The 19,213-nt window shown below is 38.9% G+C and overlaps 1 protein-coding gene across 4 annotated transcripts in view; it reads right to left on the bottom strand.

The window, feature by feature from the left end:
* Positions 1-4,911: 4,911 nt before the first annotated feature.
* Positions 4,912-19,213, bottom strand: part of LOC149315760 (lethal(3)malignant brain tumor-like protein 1) — a 53,602-nt gene continuing 39,300 nt past the window's right edge. For 3 of the 4 annotated variants that reach the window (XM_089514022.1, XM_089514021.1, XM_089514020.1), the window contains exons 16-22: positions 15,401-15,515; positions 13,661-13,757; positions 13,073-13,270; positions 12,674-12,720; positions 10,631-10,788; positions 9,836-9,898; positions 4,912-8,390 (exon numbers count right to left, since the gene is read on the bottom strand). In XM_089514022.1, coding sequence (XP_089370148.1) covers positions 8,256-8,390; positions 9,836-9,898; positions 10,631-10,788; positions 12,674-12,720; positions 13,073-13,270; positions 13,661-13,757; positions 15,401-15,515 — 813 coding nt within the window. In that variant the 3' untranslated portion in view covers positions 4,912-8,255. Of the gene's footprint in view, positions 8,391-8,708; positions 8,837-9,835; positions 9,899-10,630; positions 10,789-12,673; positions 12,721-13,072; positions 13,271-13,660; positions 13,758-15,400; positions 15,516-19,213 lie in introns of those variants that run through there. The other variant, XM_089514023.1, reaches the window with a different exon arrangement.

Raw genomic sequence — 19,213 nt, forward strand, 5'->3', positions numbered from 1 at the left:
CCATTAAAAGAAATAGTTATGACACCTCCATGACAATGATGATTCCTATTCCTTGCCAGACGTGTTTTGGGTGATGACAGTCCTCCTGATCTGATCCTGCAAAACAATATCCCCCCTTATTGCTAATGCTTACAATAAAACCATGCAGATGGGATTTCACCTCAGAGGCTCTAAAAGGTTATTCCAGGACATTAAGGGTTACACTGCTGGTGGAGCAGCACTTCCATAACATCTATGAGCCTAGCTGCCAGTCTTTAGGACTGCAGTGTCAATTTATTTTTCTTAATAAATGAAATTTGCTATATTTACATTCATACCTTACCCCCCCCCCCAGTTTAAGGGAGGGGCACTTGCTCAGTTTTAGAGAACATATTTGCCATGTAAGCAGTTCCAGACTTGTAAGAATTTATCATACAAGACACTAAATCACAAGCAGAGGAAGCTAATCACATCTTTGGCTGGGGTTTTAGCACATGACCTTGACCCTCTTCTGTTGTTCTCCCAATGGGATACCATTTGGGAAGTGTTTCTTTTCATTAATGCAAAAATTCAGTTTATGACTTCCTTTCCTGATACTGTTGTGCTACCATTTGCAGTGCAATAATTCACCTCCACTTTAAGACTGATTTTGGGTGGTTAGTGGGTGGGCTTTAGGTGTAGCTTAGGTGCCCTTTACTTACCAGTGTTCAGGGGAGAAAAAGGGGTGGCATGATGGATAAATGCTGGTACTGCTGCCACTCACTCACAGTTGCAAGGTTGTGTGTTTGATACCAGCCAGGGGCTCCAGGGTCAACTCAGCCTGGCATCCTTCCGAGGTTGCTAGAATGAGTACCCAACTCATTGGGGGCAATTAGCTTAATCGCTTAGGGAGTGCTTAAGTGCACTGATAAGCAGTATAGAAATGTACTTGCTTGCTATTGCTATTTACTTTTCAATTAGCAAAGTAACTGAGAAACTTTAAAACCTTTTCCTCTCCATTGGCAAATGACTGTCCTCCTCCAGGAGGCTTGCCAGAAAATCGAACAAGGGGAAAGTTTGCTCACTGCCCCCCCCCCCCCGCCTTTTGCAGCCTAGTAGCCCAGTTCTGGAGTCTTACTATTTCTCACATGTACTCTCACACTCTCTTGAAAATGTAAGTAGATTGTTTAAAAAGCATTTATTTCATTACTCCTGTTCTGCTGTTCTTTTTGCTAAACTTCAGACTTCATTAATTGCTACTTTAGCTGCTGGCTTTCATCTGCCAGGAATTAATCAAGTCTCTCCCAAATCAGGAAGCTGTCCCTCACACACAGGGGGGAAAGCCCTTTTAAACATAAGACTATTTTCATTTCAGGGGAGGAGGTATCTTTGTGTATGTGTCTGTGTGTACCAAGCTAGGAAGAGTTGCTGGGATAGTGTCTTGGAGGAGGCAGTGGGTGGACAATCCCAAATGCTGTGTGTAATAAGCTATTCAAGCAAAAGAAGGTTGTAACAACAGAAACAAGTCAAAGGTGTGATGAGAGAGAGGAATCCCAAAAGCATAGCATTTTTGAAAACAACACTATTATAGTGGGAGAACAGCTTCATAAAGTCCTTAGTTTCAAACTCCAGCATCTCTGACTACATTTGGACTTTAAAGGCCATTGACTGCAACCCGGGAGAAGCTTTGCCAGTCAGAAGCATTGCCAGTCAGACAGATGGACCAGTAGTTTGATTCAGTACAATATGCCCTTGGTATCTGCTGGAGTTTGGTTCTAGGACCCTCCACGGATACCAAAATCCATAGATGCTCAAGTCCCACTATATACAATGGCATAGTAAAATGGTGTTCCTTATATAAAGTTCGGTTTTTGGAATTTATACTCTGTTGGAATATTTTCAAGCCATGGATGATTGAATCCATGGATATGGAGGGCTGACTGTATAAAGGAGCTTTCTGTTTTTCAGTGAGTGGAAAAACACACTCTTTAACTTTAAAAAAAGTTGTAAGTATTGTTTACTTTGAATATTTTGACTTTATTTTACATACATCAATTATTAAATAAACAATTTATAATAAAATCCCTGAAAACAACAAAAACATCAACCCCATTTCCATATAATCCCATAATTCACATTTATTGTTATTGTAAAACACTGACAAAACATAATCACATCTTGCTTTCATTTTATATTAATGGTCTGTATACCCAGGACACAAAGTTCCAGAATAGCTGCACTAGATACAATTAAGAGTATTTCCAGCATGAAAACACAAAGGTGCAAATATCAAAAGACAAACTAAACAAGTGCAAATGAATGAAAGTGCAAAAAAGCTTTTTTCATGAAAATGCTTATTTGGAAAACACCATCTTTGCCCTTTAGAAAAGTTACTCCCAAAAATAAAGGGCATTTTTGGCAGCATTTGTCACAGATTGACTGTAATCTTACAGGTTTTTCCTGTTCTTTCACATTTAGGACAATAGTAGCTCAAGGGCCCATCAGAGAGAAAGGGTTGTTGAAAACTTCACTGACTTTCATTGCACTCTAGCCCCAAATAAGTCCTAAATAGAAGACGTGCTTTGCAATTTGAATTTGGACAGTTGCATTTCAAAAGTGCTTGAAATTTAGGTAGAACCTGGATTTGAAAGTCAAAGCTGGTGAACAGTTAATATCCAGTTTAAAGATATCTTTTTATTTTACTCCACAGCAAATATGCATAGTGTGGGGCCCATATGGGCCAAAGACTACACTTTCTCCACCCTCTGCTTTAGAGTTTAAAAAAGGAGGGGTTATCTTGTTGTGCATACTACTTGTTTAACACACTGGGCAATTTGACTAACAGACAGATACCAGATTTCCTAAAGGAAGTCTGTGGATCAAACTAGATGATACCTTTAACACTTTCTTTGGGCCAAAGTGCTCATGCAAGTAGTAAAAGACATTTAGCACTGCATACAATTTTCCACACCTATGTATCCTGCTTTTTAGTGTGCTTCGTTTTGTGATTAGTCATTAGTAAACAAACAAGGTCTTCAACTGCAAATTTAACTGCTGAGGCATATATTGGTGAAAAAATCCACTGTTGCTGTGTGCCTTCAAGTTGTTTCTGATTTATGGCGACCCTACAACAGGGGTTTCTTGGTAAAATTTGTTCAAACACGGTTTGTCTTTGCCTTCCTCTGAGCCTGAGAGACTGTGACTTACCCAAGGTCACTCAATGGGTTTCCATGGTTGAGTGGGGATTCAAATCTAGGTCTCCAGAATCATAATCCAATGTTCAAACCATGAGACCACACTGATTCTCAGGAAATCAGTTACAGAACAGAAAAACAGGTTAATCATAGGGAATATGCATTCGTTTTGAGATCTAGTTTGACCTTCAGATTAATAGGAAAAAGGGTATATCTAGGGCCTTTTTACATTATCCATTTTTATGCAATAAATGCATGTCACACACAATCTACCTGTCTTTCAGTGAAGTATTTCAGATATGACATTTTCTGATTATTTGAAAGAACATTTTTTGTAGCCGAGACAATATTTTTCTTCCTAATTCATCCACTCTTAAATGTGTATGCACAGAAGCAAAGTGCTTGCTCATACATCCCTTGTGGGACAAAAACTTACATCAGTAACATATGTTGCTCTGGGATGCTAGTCCTATCTGGCAGCTGTAGCAATTCATACATAGACCTCACCAGCTGACTGGAGGAAGAAAACAAGAGACCTGATGTAGTATTTCACTCCTCCTGAATGGCAGATTGGTTGCTGCGTGTGGTTGGATAGGGGCAACTGCAAGGAACAATGACTGCTTGGACCTGAACTAGAGATCGTCTTGGACATAATTACAGAAAATTAACAACTTATCCCCCACATCTACATCAAAACAGGTTTCCATACTGGATATTTATTCTTAACAACAAAAAATCTTTGGAGGTTTTGCATCCCCTAGCTGCACTGCTCCTATAAACACCATACACTCACATTGTCTCTATCAGATACCGTCTAACATGAAATCAGTTCCTTCTGATTTCAGTGGGCATGAGAGATTATTTGCTCTTTGCAGCTGATTTATTTTTGGTTTTCCAAGCTTGTTTTGATGTGGGTGCTGATACAGCTTGATTTGGGACATTTTGAGGTGACTGCAGAAACAGGTTAAGAGCAACTCCCATCAGTTCCTAGCAAGGACAAAAATATGGGAACTAAATCTACCTACTCTTGCTTGAAGAGATCAACAGTAGCAATGCAAAGAACAAGAAAAAAGTGCCCTTATGCAGTATTTTCAACTTTTTTCATTAGCCAAGGGGGAGGCTACTCCTATGGTTTTGAGATTGGCATCTGGCTGATTGTCTTGCTGGTCTTCTAAAGTATTTCTCCATAGTATCTGCAAAGCTTTGGGACCTTAGACTCATGGAAAATTATTTTGCTCATGAGACATTTTAGCTGCCACTATCTCCCCAGCTGATAATAACATCCTTAAGACAAAAAAAATCTTCTAGGGTTCCTCAGCTGATTTGAAATTCTACTAGTAGTAATGATGCCAAATGGAAAATGGATTATTGGAGTGAGGTTCTGAGAATCAACATAGTGTTTCAGTGATTCTCTGGTATTCTCCTCAAGCTGAAGTTGAACTAGACGGATGAAAGAAGTGGCATCTGTCACTTATTGGTAGGTCCACCTTCCAAATATGTTGCCACATCTCAGATGGCCTTTTCAGTGGTGGCCCCGTGGATGTGGAATGATCTACCCGAGGAGCTCTGTCTGACAACACCCCTAGAAACATTCAAAAAGAGGCTTAAAACTTTTCTTTTTTGTCAAGCCTTCCCCGCCTGGAGAATGAAGCTGCCTACTCTGTTGCCATCGATTCCCTACGTTTACCCCTGAATGTGAACGATTGTGTTTAAAATGTTTGTGATTGCACGGTTTTATTATGGGATTTTATGTATTTTATGCAATGTTTTAATGGTTTTTTAATTGTTTGTACACCACTTTGATCTGCGGAAAAGTGGTATATAAATAAAATTTATTATTATTATTGTACAAGGACAATGTATGCAAGGAGCTGCCGTATCAGGAACTGTCAGACCAACAAGCCCCATAAGCTAGTATGATGTATTTAGACTGGCAGGAACTATCTTGGCCTTCTGGCAGAGCTCTTCATCAGCCCTGCCACTGGGGATGGCAAAGATTTTCCAGCTACCTTCCTTCTCTTCTTCTGACAGCTACCAAATCCCAGAATGAGTGTGCCAGAACAACAGTGGCAAAAAAAGTAAATATGAGGAAATGGATCTTAACTTTAACTTTCTTATAGAACCACATGTAAATTTTGCCTTTAAATTTGATTTCTTCCTAGAAAAGATTCCAACCACAGTTTAAATGTAAATAGCCTCTGAGAATCTGTATCGTATAGTTTGGATTAATTAACAGATTCAGTGTCTCAACAGACCAAGTGGTCTGAGACTGAACACTTCTGATAATGGATAACAGAAACCAATGGGAGTACTGAGTTTCCATTTTGCTCAAAATCTGTATGCATACTCTCATAAATTAAAATCTCTCCTCCCCTTCTCCCTTTCCATTTTATACTCACTTCCAGTAAGGATAGTTTTATTTTGGAAGAATTCAAGGCTAATGGGAGCAAAGTGCTATCTAGACTCCATTCTTATTGCAAATCCAATTCAGTTTGCTCAATAGCCCTGGAAGCTCTTTGCTCAAGGGTGGTACAGAATTAGCCGAAATACATAAGTAAATGAATTGGCACATAAATAACTCTAACCTTCAAAAAAATGAAAGAGAAAGGGGATGCAGAATAAAATCTAGAGCAGATTGTTCAACATTAATAATATTTGGCACTGAGGCCCTCAAGTGGCCACCTGCTGCAGTTCAGTGTAAAGGACCCAAGAGAAAGTTAATTTTACTTGAACAGGGAAGCACAAAATCCACAGAGTCAGAAATGCAGTTCTTTGTTCTAGTGTCACACACAAAAAAAGTCACAAAAGAATATTTTCTTCTTTCTTTCTGGTTGGCTAAAATAACATTTCTTTGGATATTGGGATAGTTTGGCACCACAAACTAACTGCAACTTTTAGAAAGAATGGATCAAAAGTGCAAAATTTTATTTCTCCCAAAAAATAAACATATGGTGATGCTCAACAAACATCTTGAATTCAGGGCAAAACCTGTTTAAAAACAAAAGCGCAGCATGACAGAAAGAAAGCGAGAAACTAAAATACAAGTTTCTCTTGAATAGCAAGTGGCTAAAACACTGAAAAGGGAAAACCAAATATCACTAAGTATTTACTCACACCAGAATCAAAATAATGCATTTCCATAGAAAGCTTTGCATGATCTAAACATAAAAGGTGGACTTCACAGATCATGTTACTATATGACAAATTATGCTAGTGTACATACGATTAAGAAAGTCTGCCCCTGCCTTCACAGACTAAAGAAGAACAAAGAAAAATCCTAATGGTCCAAAGGAGCACCACATGTGGAAAATTATATGCAAAGCACTAGTTAACTGAGGGTTGTGTTTGGATCTAAGGAACTAGGCCCAAATCCCTACTTAGCCATGGAAGCCTTAGCCTTATTGTTATCTATCTTCTGTTTAATTATTATACTATATAGAACCACAATGAGGTCCTCATTGTGATATAAGGACAAATGGGAAGAACAGATGCAGAAACCAAATCCTAGAGCTTTTGAGATTAGAAGACTGCCCAACTCAACAAGGTCAATTCCAACATATTTTGGCACCTGAGGTGGAACATTGATATGGCTCCTCCACCTCCATTCCCAAAGCAAAGACAATAGAAAAAATAAATAAAAATTAACAGAACACTTCTTACTTTGATATTTCGCAACCTGCTACCCAAAAATCAGCCCCTTATCTTTAACACTGTCCAATGAGAAAACTGGATTTGGAATTCAACCTTCCTCTTAGCCCACATGGCTACAGCACTGCTAAAGTGGCTCACCAACACATCCTGTGCTAGTGCATGAATATTCAGTATATATATATATATTTAAAAAACATTTTTGTAGCCAACAGCAGAACCCTTGATGACTTGAAAGTGAAGGATCACACCATATAATTTCTGTTCATGCAGTTTAAAAACGAATACACAACCACCTGACTTTTAAAAAAAGAACAGTTTCTAAATTATGTGTTCAAGGGACATTGTCAAGTAGCTGCATGTAAACATTTGGCACAAACTGAATAAATCAGGTTTGCTGAGGAAAGGGCCAGTCAAATCAGAACAGAGAATCTATGAACTGCTGCATTGCGCAGAATCTTTTTCAACTGATACATCACATGACAGTCCAACAGGCTGGATGAAGTTAGTTAGCTTTTCCTAACATCAGTTATTCCTTCCATGAAGGGAAGGAATACTTTTACTAGATATGAAGTACCAGTGCTATTTTTTAGGTTGCTTTTTGTCAAGTTCTAATCCATTATTTCTTTTCTTTTCTTGGCACACTCTAGGGAAAAATGCACCATGCAGAGCTAAAGGACTGAACTAACAGAGGCTAAAGCAAGAAACAGTATTACTTTGATCTACTCATCCTCCGAGTAACATGGCAATATTGTGAGTTTACAAATTGTGAGCACCAAACTGTTTTCATACCAGCAATAAACCCAAAATTGTTAAGAGTGGGTTATATCTACAGAATAGTTAGTCCAATAGACTGCCTTGGAAGGAACAAGCCCCTAGATATAGATAATCTGCCCTCTACCAAGTTCATGGTCTAATCCATGTTAGTTAGTGATTGATCTTTTCCCTGAAGCATCAGAGTTCAGAAATGCTTCATGATGCTGCTTGAAGTTGTGGATCTGGTGATGAATATTGATATAGACATTTGCCTTCTGTATGTCATCATGTAAATCCAGGCACATTTAATAATGTAGGAATGCACAGGCAGTCAGATCTGAAGGGTTAAAACTAAGGCAGTTTAAATCCAATAGCAACCGCAGTTTCAAATCCATGCCATGTGCTTCTAAAACCACCAGGAGTACTTCTTGGCAGGTTTTTGTAGGATCAGGCAAACCAATGCCAGAGTTCCACCATTGGACATGGACAGGGAAGTGTTCAGAAAGGCTGGTAAGAGAAATGAGGAAGACAGACGGGATGGTTTTGGCATGTAAACAAAGACGAAGACTCAAAGAGAGCATGTTGGCAGGACTTTACAGCTGCAGCAGTCAGAAAAATCTCCAGTCTGCTGACACAAGATAGACAAAGATAGGCTGGCATCTTCCTTGTGGAGGAAAGTCAAATGCTGCTCTGGGTGGCTCACTTTAAGGTGTCATCGGCATTTTTGAACATGAGGATGGCATTGTAGATTTTAAGTGCTGGACCAAGTTTGACACTCATGATCTTCACAATGTCAGTTTGAGTCAGCAGAAGAAATGCCTCACCATCAATCATCTGTAGAAAAGGAGAGATGTTTAAGGTATCAGTTTCTTTCTCATTCATATTTATGAGTTTTTACCCATGAAGCAAGCTATCTCAATTCAATGTTTATTCTGGCAAGTAAATAAATAAATAAAATGCAGCTCTTGAAACAGTATCTCAGTATCTGACCAGCAATTGGAGGCTTCAGCCCATTTTGGTCTATTTAGCCACACCTACAGCTAAAGACTATGGGACAAGCATGGGCTGTAGAATATTATGTCTGCATTCGAAACGTTGAGAGAAGAATATTCTGGGTAAAATATATCTGCATTTCCAAGAACTTACCATGCTATGGCTGTCTGCTGAACTTCCCCACCAAGAGCAGATGTGACCCAGAAATCAATAAAGAGTTGCTATGCACCCCAACTGAGTGAAAATGAAGGAACACTGTGGCATACTGCTTCCCCTGGACCACTTTCCTTAAAACAGAAATAAATTATTTCTCTTCAAGTCTGTAGAACTTCTGCAGCTACATTGCAGTGTATAGGTATACGTTGACCAGTATCTGTTGCCACCAATATTTTAAAACCACAACGGCAGCTGGTACCTCAGATTTATGTGTGAGAAAAAAGCCCATCACCTGAGACTATTCAAATTGCTAACAAGAATTTATTAAAGGGATTACTACTTTACAGAAGAGAGTAAAAGTGATAAAGGCCAGAATTTTCCAGTTATACTTGATCACACACTCTGACCGCTGACAGACAGAGAAAGAGGTTTATTGTCATTAAGCCTTGCAAGGACTTAACTTCTCAACCCAAGAACTTTAAAATCAATTCAGCCAAACTGCAATTTTGTATCCAATAACTTCCATCTGTCACTAAACCAAGAAATTAACACTGGTAAATTCAACTGTTTGCAAAACATGTAAGGATACCTTTCAGGGTACTATATGTTTCTAAGTAAAAATATGGAATACTTTACAAATGTCAAGCATTTTCAATATGTGTCAGTCACAATACTTTTGTCATGGCTTGAGACTTATTTTGCTGGGCAGGAAAACAAAATGAAAATTGTGCACTGAACAGGCTGAAGGAGTAGTTGTAAGCCATAAATGCTGCATAATTTTCTTTCTGTTCTCTCCCACTACCCATCAAAAGAAACCACAGGACATTGGACCAGTATGTGACTGACAAAGCTGAAAATACAAGATATTTGTGAAGTGTTCCATATTTGTACTTAGTCGATGTATCACCAGTATAGATTTCTAGAAAAGCCTGAGCATTAAAGGTCTAGTAATACACATTTTCCCCCAAAAAATTTTCAGCAACAACTAGCACTTCCATCTAGCATGGCGAAAATATGTAGAGTGCATCAAACTGGAGATGGATATGTCCATACATAACTAACAATTCTGTCTCCCCACTTCAAGTACCTCTGGAATTTCCACTACATGAGACTATGACCCATGTCTTTACCTCATCTTTGAAGAGTTTTGCTTGGTCCTCACAACCTGTCAATGTCTGTACAAAGCTAAAGACCTTTAGGGGGGGGGGAAAGATAAAAATGATTAATTAAAAGATAGAGAGGGAAAGAGAAAGAAGCAGGCTGCAGAGGGGTAGTAATCTGCTGGAGGGGGGAAATGGAAGATGAAGGAAAGGTAAGCAATCATCTTCTATATTTTCCCCATAACATGCAGTTCTTCTCTCACAGCACATGTTTAGGATCATTTTAAAAAACTGTTCAGTGTTCTTCCAAGATACATATTAAACTGTTCAAAGGGCTTAAATGATGCATCTTGTATTGCTGCTGGATGTTGGACTAGGAATGATCTCTGAAAACATTTGCAGAATTAAAATTCTGTAATACCAGACACATCTGCCTAGCTTTGCATAATAGAGCTGAACAAAGCAAAGAATTGATAGTAACTGGTTCCCATAACAGCATATAGTGAGCAAATGCTTCTGAAAAAGTATATTAAAATCTGGGTCACCAAAAACTTTCTCAAATGCTAACTGAATGGTATTTCACACATAGGTTCAACATCTACTTCATGCAAAATGTTTACTGTCCTCTAACAGCAATTCTTGGGGCCAACAGAAATACAGTGAGCTGGACATCTCTGAGTCCTGTATGGAAAATGAAAAGGTACCCAAATGCCCCTGATTCCACTTATGGGTATAGGCATGTGGAAACATGGTGTGTCAGAAGTGTTCTCAGAAGTACCCCTAGTACAGTTCTTGTGCCATTGCCTGCTGTTCACATATTCTTACCTCATCAGTGGTCCATTTGGCCACAGTGGAAGCTGTGATCCCAGCCACACCTGGCAGGAGTTTACAGTGCTGTTCCCAACAGAGAGACAGGGAACGGTCTGGGTGTGGTGACAAGGCTGACATGAAGAGGGACTGGTGCATATTTTCTGAAGAAATGGCTGACAACGGCATTAAAAACAACATAAGGTTCAACTACAAAATAAATAAATAGACATTTTCTTCCAGAACTTGCAGATAATGACATCTGGACCAATGTTTCTCAACTTATAGTCCTCCAGATGTTTTGGGCTTCAACTCCCATGATCTCTGACCACTTGCCATGTTGGCTGGGAGTCTTGGAAGTCCAAAGCATCTGGACTGTCAAACACTGAGAAACACTGGTCTGGTTAATGTGCAATGCAAAACTAAATTAGACACCATCAGGTTTCATGCCAAGTGTCTATAAGGAACAGGAGGCAATAGAGTGTAGCAAGGCTGGCAAGAAGCTGAGTCCCAGTTCCACCTGTGGTTTATGCTCCACAACTGCTTTGCCAAAACTGTCTTTTTCTTGGTGGAACACCAAAACATATTGTCCCCACAAGGAAAAAAAAATTGTCTGGTGCAGTGTTTGGGGGTGAACAGGAGGGTGACAGATTCAGCTTCTCATATTACAGTAATCCTACCACTTGTATTTACAATGGGTGTACTGCCATCTAGTTTGACCTATACGTAGGGCTGCCATAATTGTCCACTTTTACCAGGGACAAAATGTAGGACAAATTCAAGACCAAACTGTAGGGCAACTGCAGGACAAAACTCAGCTCAAAATGTAGGACATTTAAGGTCCACCATTTTTCTTCAATGTCCTACATTTTGGGCTGAGTTTTGTCCTGCAGTTGTCCTACAGTTTGGTCTTGAATTTGTTCCACATTTTGTCCCTGGTAAAAGTGGACAATTATGGCAACCCTACCTATACGTGACTGAGGGCCTTTCACACTACACAATGATTATTACACTATGATTCCACTTTAATAGCCTGGTTGCATACTATGGAATCTTGGGATTCACAACTCCGGGAGAGGTATTTTGAATTCTTAGCCAAGTAACTCTAGTTCCTCACCAAACTATGAACTGCAGGATTCCATAGATGCAGCCATAACAGTCAAAGTGCAGTCACAATGCTCTAACTATGTAGTCTGAAAGGGCACTATTACAGGTTGTGGATTATTTAACTGTGCTTCACACCTTTCTTCGCTTTAGATGGATGCTTGAACTACAACCGTGTAGACAATGCTCCCTAACAATAAAGGATTTTAATAAATTAGCATTCTTCAGTTGTAAAAAGGGATTCTGAGAGCATAATTAAAATTAAAAGGATGCAGCACAAAACAGACAGGAAGAAATGGTTTTAAGGAAGTAGCATATGGGACTGAGGACAAGATTTTTCATTTACTGAGGTGCTAAAATATGGCTTCTTTTAGAAGCTTCTTCCTGTTGAGGGCTGCATTTCGTCAAGGGTAAATGTCCAGATTGCATGCATAGTGGGCAGTGAAAGGGGATGAAGCCAACAGTGGACAGGTCCCTTTTCTATCAATTCTTCTGCCCCCTCCTCTCCTTGTCTTCCTATCTGCCCAGGAGATACTAGATCATTTTTTGCTGAGAAACTGATCACTTGTAGAGGGCTTCTAAAATGAACCAGGAGGGCTACAGTGGCCCATACCTGTTTCAGAAGCATCTCAATAGCATCTGCACTTGTCACAGAAACAGTGCATTAATCTTTTTCATGTTGTATTTTAAGAAGGTTTTAGTCACTGCTGCTATGCAGAATTAATCCTAAAGTGACATGTTTGTGGGAACTATCAAATATATTTTAATGAAGTCATGGCTCAACAAAAATCAGTCCTAAAATCTGTGTCACAGGCATGTCAACTCCATTTTTGAACTGCAATGTTTATACTATATTCTATGATAGCTTGTTTGTCTTACTTTCAGATAGCTTTTAAAAGAACTGCTCTGGGGGGTGGGCTCATACTAGCAAAATGGAGCCAGACATGGTGTACTTACTCTGGAAGTCTTCCTGCTGGATTTTCCGATATTTTGGAGGCCGTCCTCTAGAGAAACAAATAAAATGCTCTACCTTCAAATTATGTTTTATGATGATGAACTATGGGAATACCCATTAACTGACCCCCATTCCAGGTTCATAATGAGGAATAGATGGGAGAGAATCATGTGAAGCAAGCAAGGAAGATGAAAAACAGCTTTAGAGGGGAAAAGCCAAATATACACTCAGAAAAACACACAGAGATATACAAATTACAGGATTCCTGGCAGTCCTGCTCTACAGGGGCAGTAGCAAATATCTAAACTCTACAGAGCAAATTAGAGAAAGGTTTGTGCATTACAATGACACTTTTCAATGTGAACACTCAGAGATGTTAGCAATGCCAGTTGTGTCCTTACCTTCCATGGTGTCGTGATTTCTTCCGCTGGGAAAAGCCAATGAGGTTTCTCTTTCTAACAGAGTTTTCTGTATCTGAGAGATCAGCCTTCACTCTTCCCTGGTTCTTCTCTGCAAGGGGACACCCTGAGATGCAGTAGTGAGCTGTAAACCTCCCCGTTACATGACCAGAACCATCACAACCAGGTGTTGGACATTTTCTGGGAAAGAGAAATCAAAAAGGAGCTGAGTTCTCTACATGGTTGACAGCAATCTCACTTATAGGGAGACAACATGAAAAAATAATGACACAGTACAGTTCCAGCCATAAACAGCTGAAGAGCTGTGAACTGCATCCTGCTAAGTACTTGATGCTCCCACCTGCTTTTCTGGTCTGGCATAATTAGAAATCATGTTTATCTATGTCCTGGTGAGCTGTAAGTCCTAGTGAGCTATATATGGTGTATTCACCCTGGCAAGTTATGAATTGTGCAGACCCATGACACTAATGTTATTTGACAGCACATATTCTACCTAAGTTTACAGTGGTTGTTCCCCAGCAATTACTAATGGTAGCCTAGGTGCCCTTGCACTTTGTGGTGAGAGCTCACCTGTGAAAGCTGTATTTGGAGCTCTTGGTGGTGGGGAGGGTCTTGCAGGCCAAGGATGGGCAGCTCCCATTGACAGAAGACACTGATTCCTTTGCCCCTATACAAAAGAGGGGGGAAATGTGGATTATCTCAGAGTTTGTTTTTCAGTTTTCAAACTAGTTCCGTATAGAAGACTTTCCTTCCTGTCTAAGCCAGTCCTAATTTTTAATCCTTAAAACACAACAACCCTGTGGTTTTCTCCTCACCTTCCAAACCCACCACACAAACATTTTTCAAGTCACCAACACTAAAGTGAAGTAAATGCAAAGGCTATGGGAAAAATAGGGTTGTTCTTTTAAATTATTTGCAAAATAATTGATCTTCTGATTTCTACAGCTTTTGCATAATGAATGCTAATGCTATCATGAACATAAGCACTACATTTTACATAAATCTAAATGAAATAATTCCTTAAAGAGAATGTGTTTCTTTATTTACAATCATTTTCTTCCTTATTTTTTTAAAAAATAATAATAAAAGTATGTAGTGTCATTCTAAAATCCTCTCGGTAGCCTCCAAATCAAAGTTGTTTATTATAACCTCAACTTTCTTGAAAGCAGAATTCTATAAACCATCATTTTTATTGTTCCATGGGTCTACAGATGCTATTTACTCATTTAAATATTTTAGGCCTAATTGCTGACTCCAAAATTTGGATTATGGGGTAAAAGGGACCACCCCAAAGGAGCGGCTTGCTACCACCCCTTTGAGTGCAAGATCAGAGCCACAGCAACCACATTTTTGGCCTGGAAAAAGGGCACCCTTGCTGCAGCAGTGGCACTCTTCTGCACACCTTTTGGCATATGGCATGTTAACACCACTTCAAAGGAACGCTGTGACACTGGCTTGGGGGTGATGTCAAGGTGTGCGTCATCCAAACACTAAGCTCTCATGCTGCCCCCCCCCCCCAGCCAAAGTTTACCGCTGGTCTGTACATCCACTGAAAACCCCAGAAAGTGATTTGCATATACAAGAAAAGAAGTACAGTATAGTGTGCACAATAACAGAATACTATCAATTCCATACATCAGTCAATTAAAACAGCCATATAAATACAACACCACAACATAATATTAAAAATTGACAAAAATGTTCTAAAACAGTATTAAAGCAGCAGCATAACAGAATCTTTTTTTAAAAAGCTACTTGAAATAAATGGTACTTTAAAGAGGCTTCAAAGACCTGAACAGAGGAGGCCATATGTGTATGTGCTTAGAAGGCTGTTCCACAAACATTTTTCTCCAACAGTTTGAGCAATCTTTTCAACTTTAATCCTTTATCTTTTTAATAAAGCACCCTCCTTTCTAGAATGTATGGTTGCCAAGAAAAGATATGCTGAAGACACAGAAACCAAGGAAGCCTCAGACAAGGTCTTCAGGGGTTCAAGTTTCTGTATCTTCTGGAACAGCTGTTATTACCTACACATTCACAGTGTAGGTAATAACAGCCTTTTATGGCAGACTAAAAACCCACCAGGTTACCTTGGACAAATCACCTTACAGTAGCCATAAATCAGAAGTGACTTGAAGGTACATAACAGCAAAGAGGAATTTCTTATTGTATCTTATTAAATCTATACAGAAGGTGTCATATAAATTTTAAAAACCCAGTGAAAAGTATGGATCCCTGTTTTAATGGGATCCCTGCCATTAACATATACATGTAGTTGGGCATTTTCTTATATATAATGTTCGTACTTACTGAGAGGAGGCTGCAATGGATGTCCAGTGTTTGAACACCATCCCACAGGATGAATGTCTGGGTGATCTGCGTCAATCCAGAAGTCATAGATATGGCTCCAGCCATCAAAGTGGATCTATGGACAACAATTAGTATGTTGCAAAGTATAGGCCAGTGATCCTCAAAGTAGGCGGTATTGTCTCCATGGGGCTGGTAGAAAGATCCAGGGGGGCGGTGAAGAAAAGAGGCAGCAGGGGAGCCTTCAGTCAAAGTATTGGAGTGCAAAAAAGGCATGGAGAACCAATGCCTTTTTGGACCATGGTGGGGTTGTGGGTTGCATGAAACTTCTTTTCAGGTCACTTAAAAACACCACACAGCCTCACTGCTCGCTTCAATTGGGGTGTCTCCCACTCTTTGTCTGCCTGCGAAAGCTCGCTCTCTTAGCTACTTCTTTTACTAGTAGTTGTGGTGGCAGTTGGGAAATATTTGCAAGGCATGCTGCAAGGCCAGCATAGGTGAGAGACTTCTCTTTGACTGCCCAGTCAGCTGCTCAGTCGTTGCTCCCAAGGTGATTGGATGGAAAGGGCTTAACAACGGATATTGGTGGTTTTGAATTTGCAGTAAAATAGTAGATCTAACATCAAGAAATAGGCATTAGGGTATGCTGAGATGATGTCCAAGAAGAAAGGAGGCAGTAGCCCAAAGAGGGTTGGTGACCACTGGTATAGGTTTTATGTTCCTCAGCATTAAGCCAGGGGCTACACTAGCATTTATCTTTCATTAGCCAAACCATATGTCAAATGACAATTTGGCCCTCAAGTGTTAGTACAACAGCTGTTACCAGCATAACTGTCCTGATTAAAATAGATGAAAAAGCATCTACTTGAACATAAATGCATTCAAGGGCTGCTTCATATATTGAATTAATAACTTTATTACAGTCACATATGAGACACAAAAATAATGGTTGCAAGGCAAAAGGAAATCAGGAGGAAAGGGGGAAAAATTCCTCTATACCAGTACCAAATCAAGACTAATAGCATTCTCTGAAGCTGAGGCACACCATAACAGGGTTTACTCAGCTTACCTCTAGTGGAACATGCTAAATTATAACACTTGGTAACCTTCAGAACAGATTCTATGGAAGCATTTGAAAGACGTGAGATATAAATATGATCAGATCTACCTGGGAACTTCTTCAAAATTAAGCCTATTATATACAGGCAATAAAGCAGCATATGGCCCACCATTTGAGACATGTCTGACTGGCAAGGACAGATATGCTGTGCATTGGCGATTCCTAAGTACAGTAACTGCCCTGCAATAGAGCAGATGGAAAGTTAAAATGGGCCAAAGTAAAGGCTCTGCAATATTTGGGAATATCCAGAGCATAAAGATAACCAGCTGGAGCAAAATTCTTGCTATGCTTGCTGGCTACAGGATAATGCTGGATTCTAGTTCTGTCATCCTGCAGAGTTATGTCCCAGATTTGTTGTTTAATTATTTTCTTAGCCCCAAAGAATCCCAAGCACAGTAGGGCTAAAGAAGAGAGCCCATATTTCTGCAAATGCTCTTTAACAGACCTCAGCCAGGTAGAACAAAATGTATCAGTTAGGACTGGGTGGTTAGATCAGAAGGGGTAACATTCAGTTTAAGGCAATAACTAAGTGCATAAAACCAAGCATGTGCTTCAAGTGGGACCATTCCAGACTCCACTTTGAGCAGAGAATTTGGGAGACAGGATGGAATTCCAAAAATAGCACACAAAAATTTGGCTTGTATCATTTCCAGGGTCAAAATGGGAAACCTCTTATAAATACACAGCTGGAATCCAGAGAGAACTTTAGATATTACTTTGACCAGGAATGTTTTTATGATAGAAGGGATAGGCAGACCTCCCTTGGAAAAGAAAAATCTGAGGATGGCAACTGTGACTTATTTTTAATTAATTACTTAATTAATATCCAACCTTTCTCTCAATATGGGACCAAAGGCAGCATATGTGAGGGTGCTACTCTACTCATGTCTTGCTTTCAGGCTTTTCATGGGCACTAGACATTGCCCAAATAATTTTAAATTTTTCTTTGTAACTGTAAGGTTAGAAATGTGGAACCATGGCCATATTAAATCAGTTCAGGAAAGTATCAGGATTTAAAATTAATAAGACAAAATCGGTAATTATAACAAAAAATTTGAAGAAGGATGAAAAAGAAATATTAAAGAAAAAAACAGGATGCGAAATATCTAACAAGGTTAACTACTTAGGAATCTGCATTTCAAATAATAATATGAATTTGACAATAATTACAAGGTAATGTGGAATAGTATAAAGAAGAAGCTGGATACGTGGGCTAACCTAAATTTATCTATACTTGGCAGGATCAATGCAATTAAAATGTCTATCCTCCCAAAGATTCTATTTCTTTTTTCTAATCTACCAATTAGTATAAATAATAAAATAATTGATCAATGGAATAAAGAACTCAAAAGATTTATCTGGAAAGGGGGCAAGGCAAGAATAAGATGGAACAACATAAATGAAAAGAAAGAGAACGGGGTGTGTGCTATGCCTGATATCAAAACATATAGATGGGCATGTAACATGTCTTGGTTGTAGGAATGGATTAGATTAAAGGATAATAGTGTTTTGAATTTGGAGGGAGCAATTAACCGTTTTGGTTGGCATGGTTACCTTTGGTATAATAAAACTTTAATACACAAGGATTTTTACAACAACCCAATGAGACGGGCATTAATTGAAACATAGAAGGTTATTAAATCTAAATTTTATTTTAAGATACCGGGTTGGGTTTCAACTCAGGAAGCCTTTGCTAATAGATGGGACGTGCATTGTAATTGGTTGAGATATGTTGATATAATAAAGAACAATGGACAACAGGAAATGAAGCTTAAAACTAGAGAGGAGTTATTTATGGAAGGCAGAGAAATAAACTGGTATAGCTATCACCAAATAAGACGTAGGTTTAATGAGGACATGAGAACAACCGGGATTGAAATTAAATCATCCAAAATAGATATGTTAATATTGGAAAATGAAGAGAAAAAAAATAACAAAATATTATAACCTGTTAAGAGAGATGGAACTAGAAAGGGAACCGGTTAAACAATACATGATTGACTGAACAAGGGATCTAGGGCATGAAATACTTTTTGAGGCGTGGGAAAAAGCGTGGAAAAGAACCAACTCCTTTACAAAGTCACAAGATTTGAAGGAGAATTTTATAAAGACCAGCAACAGATGGTACTATATGCCTGTAAGACTGAAAAAGATATTCAATTCTGAAAGTGATAGCTGTTGGAATGTAGTAAGGAGAAGGGAATGATGATCCACATGTGGTGGAAATGCGAGAAAGTAAGGGAATTTTGGAACGATGTACACGAAATAATACAGCAGGTATTTGGCATAAGTTTTAAAAAGAAGCCGGAAATATACTTATTAAATATGACCTATTTTTTGCAGTCAGAGGATGAAAAGAAGCTTTGGAAAGTTTTATTATATATGATAACAATAGCCAGGATGACGGTCACTAAACATTGGAAGGAGACTGAAAAGCTACAGACAGATGAATGGTTAATAAAACTAAACAATATTAGACAGCTAGATATACTTTCATGTAAACTGGAAGATAAGAGAAAGGATAAGTTGGAAAAAGAAAGGAGACAACTAATAATGTTTCTGAAAAAAGATGGTGTCTGGATGAAGACCTGATCCAGATGGTTCTATGATTTTGGAATATAAATGTACATGTTCTGGACCAGGATGTGTAATATTTTCAATTTAAAACAAGGTTATAGATGTTATATTTTTGGAGA

This window comes from Sceloporus occidentalis, unplaced genomic scaffold, assembly GCF_023333645.1.
Source record: "Sceloporus occidentalis isolate IW3139 unplaced genomic scaffold, rSceOcc1.0.p SCAF_3, whole genome shotgun sequence".
NCBI classification, from domain to species: Eukaryota; Metazoa; Chordata; class Lepidosauria; order Squamata; family Phrynosomatidae; genus Sceloporus; species Sceloporus occidentalis.